Source organism: Zingiber officinale, chromosome 6A (assembly GCF_018446385.1).
Source record: "Zingiber officinale cultivar Zhangliang chromosome 6A, Zo_v1.1, whole genome shotgun sequence".
Lineage (NCBI taxonomy): Eukaryota > Viridiplantae > Streptophyta > Magnoliopsida > Zingiberales > Zingiberaceae > Zingiber > Zingiber officinale.
In genome coordinates, this window is record NC_055997.1 from 114,627,071 (window position 1) to 114,636,276 (window position 9,206).

A 9,206-nucleotide genomic window follows, 5' to 3' on the forward strand; every position below is an offset into this window, starting at 1 on the left:
CCGCCGACCGATCAGTGAGAACTCAGTAGCATACTGCGCTACTGTATCGATACTGACCGGTCTCGGGACCGGTCAGATTAATGCCTGATCGGTCCGGAGACCGATCAGGCTTGTGCGCGCGACACCTGATCGGTCTGGGGACCGATCAGGTTAGTTTCTGATCGGTCCGCAGACCGATCAGTAACGATCGAAAAAGAGATTTGAACGTATGGATCGGTCTGCAGACCGATCCATATTATAGTCTGTTTTGCATGCACTTTCTCTGATTCTTTCTGATTCAAAGTTGCTTTTGCCTAAATATTTCTAACCATCTGCTGCAAGATTTTGAGGTGCAGGTTACTGGTAATTTGCAATTGGTTGATTTCAAATTGAGCTTCATTAGTAGAGGATACCAGAGAAACTTTTGCTATGTTCCACTGTAAACCTGTTAAAGCAGCAAAGTCGTGGCTGCGATCTGGCGGTGATCTGGCATCGATCAGCTCAACTCATGGTGATTGGGTGGAGCTCAGAGACACCAGTGAAGACCAGAATTCCATTGGTGTGAGCTCAGATGATCAGATGAGAAAGAAGCGTGATTGGCAATGCTATGGCTGGATGCAGAGATTTGCTGCAGTTTGGCAGGGATCCGTTGCGGGCGAAAGGCAGAGATGGCAGAGACATAAAAGGCTGGTTGAAGAGAGGGTTAAGAAGAAGTTTTTCTGGAGAAAAGAAACTCTCTGTCGATCGGTGCAAAAGCTTTGACGCTCGGGGCTGAGAAGCGGCTGTCTCGACTTGCTCTCTGTTTCACTGACCTTCGCGTGACTGTAAGCTTAATTTTCATTCTCCTAAGTCACCAAGCTCAGTAAGTCTTGTGCTATATTCTACATACCTGTTGAGATTTTGTTGAGAGGTCACTCCACCGAGAAGGAGAAAGTTCATAGCCGGGTGTTCACCGGGGTTGATCTACCGAAGATCGGCTTGTCCACCTTACGGACACCGAGGAGTAGGGGCAAGTTATCCCCGAACCTCGTAAACACTTGAGTCACTGTGGTTTGCTTTGGTTCTTCTCTTATTCTTATTCTGTTCTTAACTTGTTTTCCGCTGCGCTAACCACTCGTGTGAGTTTTATCTTTGAGTTTTAGCTTTTGAAGAGGCTATTCACCCCCCTCTAGCCATCCAGGATCCTAACAAGTGGTATCAGAGCTTGGAGCTCTTCATCCGGCTTAACAACCTAAGAGCAAAGAGATGGCCATGAGGGAAGGTTTTAGCACAAATCGACCACCTTACTTTGAAGGGGCAGATTTCCAGTACTGGAAGGGACGCATGGAGTATTACCTAAAGACGGACATTGCCATGTGGTTCTCAGTCAAGGAAGGCTACACACCACCAAGAGATGAGGAAGGTAAGGAGCTCGAATCGTCAAGGTGGTCTACCGAACAACTCCGCAAAGCACAAGCCGATGCCAAGGCCATGGTCACCTTGCAATGTGGAATCGCCAAGGACCAACTAGTCAAGGTAGGTCCTTTTACTAGTGCAAGAGATCTATGGAACAAGCTCATTGAGCTTCAAGAAGGACTCGGGACTCTCGAATTGCCAAGAGAGACTTGTTCCTCAACCAACTCCAGAACCTCACCATGAAGGAAAATGAGAATGTAAGTGAACTTCATGGTAGGTTTAAAGAGATCATTAACGGTCTCCATTCCATAGATGAACGTGTAGAAAACCGCGATCTTGTAAGGTATGCACTTAAAGCTTTTCCTAGGAATGCCTTGTGGTCATCTATGGTAGATGCCTACAAGGTATCCAAGGATCTTTCAATTGTCAAGTTAGATGAATTTTTCTGTGAAATGGAATTACATGAACTTGCTAACAAAGGCCAAAAGGAGAAAGGTATTGCTCTTGTTGCAGGAGAAAGGAGCAAGGATGGGAGAAGGAAGAAGGAAAAGAAGAAAGAAAAGGAGATCTCCTCATCCACCTCTTCCTCCGAGTCCGATGACGAAGGCGAATCATCGTCATCAAGCGAAATGGCGAATTTCGTGAGGAGGATCATGAGAAGAAGCCGAAGATACAAAGGTAAACCTAATGATCCGAACATTGATAAATCTAACGTTACGTGCTATGAATGTAGTAAGAAAGGGCACTACCGAAGTGAGTGTCCTAAGCTCAAGAAGGAAGAACGAGCCAAGAAGAAGGAAGAACGAGCCAAGAAGAAAGAAGAAAGAAGCAAAAAGAAGAAGGCCCTTAAGGCCACTTGGGATGAGTCATCTTCAAGCTCATCCGAGGAAGAAGAGAAGAAGGAGAAGAGCACTCGCCATTTAGCACTCATGGCAAGGGAGGACTCCGGAAGCGATGGCAACTCAAGTGATGCTTCAAACGCGGCCTCATCATCCTCGGATGATGAAGAGGTAACCTCTTCTCATGTAGAAAAATGTTATAAGACTATTACTCATTTATCTACATTGCTTAAAAAGTCGAAAACAGAAAATAAATTGTTAAAAGAAGAAGTAGAAATGCTAAAGGCTCTTAGGGAAGATGAGGTTGATGACCTTCATCTAGAGCTTCTTGAAGATGAGAACAAGGCTTTGAAGAGTGAGGTTGAGAAGCTCAAGAAAATGCTTGAGAAATTCTCAACTAGCTCTAAGACATTAGACATGATCTTAAATGCCCAAAGGGCAGTCTACAACAAAGCCGGGATAGGTTATCAACCCAAAGAATCGAGTTTTATCTCATTAGTGTCTAGGACCCAATACCATAGATCAAATGATTCTAGGGTTCATGGAACTAGGAAGGGTATGACCAAAGCATGGGTTCCTAGGTCACTTCTTGTAGATGCATTAGGTCCCAAGATTTGGGTACCTAAAACATCTATCTTTCGTATCTTGTAGGCATTGATCGAGGGGGAGCACCTATCAACTTGGTTTGTTGATAGTGGATGCTCCAAGCACATGACCGGGGACAAATCTCTATTTGCTTCTCTTCAAAACAAAAGTAGAGGTAATGTGTCCTTTGGTAACAATGGTAGTCTTAAGGTAATAGGAGTTGGAGACATTCATATATCCGAATGTCTTCATATCAAGAATGTCCTTCTAGTCAAGGGAATGACTTTTAATCTCCTAAGTGTCAGTCAATTGTGTGATACGGGTTACACAATTGAATTTCATTCAAGTCAATGTTTGGTTAAAAACATTGACACACTTGACACAGTACTAGTAGGCACAAGGGTAGACAATATTTATCAAGTATCATTTAAAAGTGCTACTAATGCTTTGATTAAGTGTTTCATGTCAAAAGAAGAAGAGTCTTGGCTATGGCATAGAAGGTTGGCACATGTAAACATGAAGAACATCCGGAAGCTAGCAAACAAAGGATTAGTGCGAGGCTTACCAAGCATCAAATATCAAAAGAACAAACTATGTGATGCATGTCAAAAGGGTAAGCAAACAAAAGCGGTTCATAAAGGTAAAAGCATTGTAAGTACTTCTACTCCGTTAGACTTATTGCACATGGACCTATTTGATTGCAGTAGTGTAATATCTTTGAATGGAAGTAGATATTGTCTTGTGATTATTGATGATTTCACTAGATATACTTGGACCTTCTTTTTGAAACATAAGGACCAAACCATAGATATTTTCATTTCTTTTTGTAGAAGAACGGAAAATGAAAAATCAACCACAATTAAAACCATTAGGAGTGATCATGGTGGTGAATTCCAAAACCATAGGTTTTAGAGTTTTGTCAAGAGAAGGGTTATAGACATGAGTTCTCTACTCCAAGGACCCCACAGCAAAATGGGGTTGTGGAGAGAAAGAACCGAGTCCTACAGGAAGCTGCACGAAGCATGCTCAATGAGTACTCTTTGCCGAGCTACTTATGGGCCGAAGCTGTGAGTACAGCTTGCTATGTGCAAAATCGAGTCCTAATACACATATTTTTAGGAAAGACCCCTCATGAACTTTGGTTTGGGAAACCACCTACAATTAAACATCTTAGGGTGTTTGGTTGTAAGGTGTTTATCTTGAACACAAAGGATCATCTTGGGAAGTTCACGGCTAAGGCTGATGAAGGGATACTGGTCGGGTATTCACTCACCAGCAAAGCCTATCGAGTCTACAACAGTAGGACTAAATTGATTGAAGAGTCCTCTGATGTAGCTTTTGAAGAAATCCCTAATTTAAATGATCAATCAAGGGATGTAGAACAAATTCAATTCGAACTTAGAAGGCTAAGTTTGAATGACCAAAACATCGAAAGAGTCGAAATTGACTCTGATAATGATGAGCAAGGACAACAAAGAACTCAGGTGGATCCATTGCCTGATATTGAGTCCTTGTCTGTGCCAAGTGAGACCACTCATGAGGCACCATCAGCACCAAGGCAGTCTAGGTTAGACACTAGTCACCCCCAAGACCAGATTGTGGGAGACATCCATCAAGGGGTTAGGACTAGGTCATTCTTTAGAAATGAGTCCAATGAGGTCGCTTTGATCTCAGAAATTGAACCTAGATTAATTGATGAGGCATTGCATGATCCTGAGTGGATCATAGCTATGCAAGACGAATTAGGTCAATTTGAGAGGAGCCAAGTATGGGACTTGGTTCCCAGACCTAAGAAGACCACCATTATTGGAACCAAATGGGTCTTCAAGAACAAATTGAACCAAAAGGGAGAGGTAGTTAGAAACAAGGCAAGACTTGTAGCCAAGGGCTATAGTCAAGTTGAAGGCCTTGATTATGATGAGACATATGCTCCAGTGGCCCGATTAGAGTCCATTCGCTTAATGCTAGCTTTTGCTGCACATAGAGGTTTCAAGCTCTATCAAATGGATGTAAAATCGGCCTTCTTAAATGGTCTCATTAAGGAAGAAGTTTATGTTGAACAACCACCGGGATTTGTGAATACCGAATCTCCAAATCACGTGTACAAGCTCAAGAAAGCACTTTATGGGCTTAAACAAGCACCACGAGCTTGGTACGAAAGGTTGTCAACATATCTACTAGAGAAGGGCTTTGTTAGAGGACAAATAGACCCAACACTATTTCTACGTAGAGATGGTGAAAATATTTTTGTAGCCCAAGTATATGTCGATGACATAATTTGTGGCTCAAACAACAAGGGCTATTTAAATGAGTTCATCACTCACATGGAGAGTGAGTTTGAGATGAGTCTAGTGGGAGAATTGACTTTCTTCCTTGGACTCGAAATCAAACAAACTAGAGATGGTATTTATGTCCATCAAGCAAAATACACTCAAGAGATGCTCAGAAAATTCAATATGAGTGACTCTAAGGAAGTGTCCACTCCAATGGCGACAAACACTCGCCTTGACAATGATGAGAGTGGAAAACCAGTTGATCTAACGCAATATAGAAGCATGATCGGTAGTCTTCTATATCTCACAGCCAGTAGACCCGATATACTTTTTGCTGTGGGCATGTGCGCTAGGTATCAAGTCTGTGCAAAGGAATCTCATTTAATTGCAGTCAAAAGAATTTTGAGATATCTTAAGGGCACAATAAGAGTAGGTCTTTGGTATCCTCGTACCGAGTCTTTTGACTTGATAGGTTATACCGATTCCGATTATGCTGGGTGCAAATTGGATCGGAAAAGTACGAGTGGGGGTTGCCAATTTTTAGGGTCATCTTTAGTTAGTTGGTCAAGTCGGAAGCAACATTGTGTTGCTCTCTCCACGACCGAGGCTGAATATATTGCCATGGGAGAGAGTGTATCGCAATTGTTGTGGATGATACACACCTTAGAGGATTATGGATTTTCTTACAAGGGTGTACAAGTGCTATGTGATAACATTAGCACGATTAACCTAACTAAAAATCCAGTCCATCATTCAAGGACAAAACACATTGAAGTGCGTCATCACTTCATTAGAGATCATGTAGCTAGGAGACATTGCACTCACATATGTTGAGTCAAAGTCAAACCTAGCTGATATTTTCACCAAACCCCTTCCGGAAAATGAATTTAGTCATTTAAGGAGGGAGTTGGGAATGTGTTTGGCTCCTTAGGTCATTAGAGTTTCACCATGATCAATAAGGACTATTAAAATGACAAGAGTAATTGGGACAAAAATTTGGGCAACTTGGGAACATCTCACATACACTATAAGGTTTAACAAAATGTTTTTGTTTGCTAGAAATGGGGTGAGATGCTAGGATCAACCAAATTATTCAAAATGTATCATGCATCCCTTGAATAATTAGGTTGAAGAGACATTAATTGAGTTTGGGGAACACCATTACACAATTCATGTGTATTTGGTTCCTAGATCTTACTCATACATTCCAACCAAGGAATCTTGGTTGGACTTTTGTCTAGAAATTGTCTAACATAGTTAATGTGTTTGGTTGATACTTTTTGCTTGATACATTTCATGACTTTGATTGATGTTAGGACAAGTTGATAAAGAAGTATTAGGAACTAAGACTTATTTTGACAAACTTGAAACTAATCATAGAAAGGACGAATTTTGGAATAGGTTACAGGTAGCCTATGTCAGTTTTGGGACTTTGCTTCACTACAGATTGTAGTTTCAGCAATTTCCTAAGTTTGTGGAGATTCACTGATTTTGAAGCTAAGAATCGAGAAGGTTTAAATTTTGAATTTCTAAGCCTTGAATGAGTTCAATTCTTGAGAGCAAATCATTAGGAATTATCCATCTGATATCACTAACTATAATCTATGGGCTTCTAGGATCCTAGGAAGTTGTTGGAACAAAATTTAGGACTTTTGATACGAGTTTCAGATATCAGAAGTCTGAAGTATCAGACACTGATCGGTCGCTGGACCGGTCAGGAGACTCCCTGATCGGTCCACAGTCCGGTCAGGGGCTCTCTTGCGACAATCATATCTGAACGGTCTGCAGACCGTTCAGATATCGAACAGAGAGGTTGCCGACCGATCAGGAAATTTCGATAGGTTCTGTTCGCGTTTTGAACGGTCCCGGGACCGATCTGAAGGATGCCTGATCGGTCCAGGGACCGATCCGCTATCTCCGATCCAAGGATCTGATCGTTCAATCCTTCTCCTGATCGGACGGCCGTCCGATCGGGTTGGTCACCTACCCTCTTAAAACCTCCCATTCTTTGGCGTCTCACGCGAACCCTACCTCTCCACTTCTCTCGTTTCTTCTTCCCAGCGCCGGCCGACCCTCGTTTCTTTCTCCGACGAACGAAGTAATGCCTCCAAGGTAACTTCCTCTTCCCATTCTATTCATCCTTAGCATTTTTTTTCTCACTGCATTTGCGTTTTTGGGTCGGTACTCATCTGTTGTGGTCTTGTGCTCCCATGTGTACCCCGGTCATGTCCCATTTCCCATCCTTAGGAAGAAATCTGCAGGGGAGGGTACCTCTAAGTCGGATAAGTCCAAATCTAAGGTTCCTACCTCTTCCCGACCTCAACCATCCAGTTCGGGGAGATTCCCGAACCAACAGTTTGAGAAAAACTTTAAGGACAGGACTTTCAAGTTGCTCCCGTGTAGGTCGGTTGATAAGAAGTACATGAACGAATTTTGTCCGTCCATAACCGAAACTATCGACTACTACAAACTTGACACCTTGGTATATTTGGAGAGAGACATCAACCTTGACTTAGTCTCGGAATTCTATAATAATCTTCATCAGACTTTGGATGGTAATTATAGAACCCGAGTGGCTAAGCAAAACGTTGATTTCAATATGATTGACTTCTTGGGTTATTTGGCTTGTCGTGTAAGTACGGGGTTGCTCGCTTTCTACCCTGATTTGCCAGACCCCGTGCCTCCTCCTCTCGATGCCTCACCTGACTCAATCTATGAGTATTTCTTTGGACACCCCAGACAGGATGGATTAGATGAGTTGGATGACGACTTTCCCACATTTCCAGCCCTTAGCCTTTCTCCTCCTGACTATATCCTTTTTAAAGTGGTCACACAATGTCTTCTACCGATCACCACTAAATCGTTGGCAGAGATTCGCCCGTATCACTGTCTGATGCTTTACGGGTTACGTCGGCGTCTAGATTTTGATATCATGTCCAATATCTATGCATCCATCGTATTCCATAGCACGCCAAGCGGCGACAATGTCTATATGCCTTATGGGCATGTCATTACTGATTGGCTCGAGACTTTGGGTATAGATGTCTCTAAGGGGAGGTTGGTGAAGATGGTTCGCCAGGATTGTCGACTTGGGAAGCGTGCGTTTTCCAAATCTGGCATCCTCAGTCAGGATGGGACCATTAGGTGGATGGATGGGAGGGCACTGGGTGAGTTACCACTCCCACGACAGGGTGCTCGTGCTCCTGCTCCAGCTGCACTTGTCGAGGCGGATCCAGATCTGCGCTGGCAGATCGCGGAGTTGGAGGACCGATTTGATCGCCACGAGGAGATGGTGGCTGCTGAGTTCGTTGGTCTACGTCTCCACATTGACCGACGCTTTGAGACCCTACAGAGACATCAGCTGGCTACTCATCAGGCGTTTATGGGATGGATGGCCAGCCACCCACCACCTCAGCCTTCTACAGACGATCCATCTTCAGGCAGCGGCGTACCCCCTCAGGGATTCTCTTATCCTGTTGCTGATGACACTGCTCCTCATGATGAGGATGCGAGTTGATTTTGATTATGTGATTGATTGTTGATTGTGCTACTTTGTTCTAGATACGATGTTGATTACCTGTCCTGGATGGTTGCTACTTTAGACATTATGTTTATTTTCATGCGTTTTGTACTCCTATGATATCTTTTTCATGCTATGTATATGACATTGCTTGAGTTCTATCATATCTTACTTCTGTTTATGGATTATGATATGGGTTTAAGGGGGAGGTGTTTGTCAGTCCTCATATTTTTTTTATATATATATACCTTTTCGGTGTTTGACAAAGGGGGAGAGAGTATTTGAAGTTTAGAGACGAATTGTAAACTCAATATGAAAAAGGGGGAGAAGATATTTGAGATATATCCGTCTTAGGGGGAGGATCCCGATTTCCCTAAAATTATGGATATGAAAGCATTTCTGATCTAAACTTAAATCGTGTTGTCAAACAACAAAAAGGGGGAGATTGTTGATACAGTCTGACCTGGATGTTGTTTTGATGTTGACACTGATTTAAGTTTCAATCAGATATTGAATTAACTCAGACAAATCAGGGTTGACTTGGTTGACCTGATTAATCTGATTGGGAAAAGTCCGAGCAAGGAGCTTGGCATTGGAGAAGTCCTGGTGAGTGAA

General features: G+C 42.8%; 1 protein-coding gene across 1 annotated transcript; it reads left to right on the forward strand.

The window, feature by feature from the left end:
- Positions 1 to 7,053: 7,053 nt before the first annotated feature.
- LOC121994325 lies at positions 7,054 to 8,755 on the forward strand. Its single transcript, XM_042548399.1, has 2 exons — positions 7,054 to 7,183; positions 7,319 to 8,755. Exons 1-2 carry the CDS (start codon positions 7,173 to 7,175, stop codon positions 8,586 to 8,588), a joined length of 1,281 nt encoding a protein of 426 aa, XP_042404333.1. The 5' UTR covers positions 7,054 to 7,172; the 3' UTR covers positions 8,589 to 8,755.
- The last annotated feature ends 451 nt before the right edge of the window (positions 8,756 to 9,206 follow it).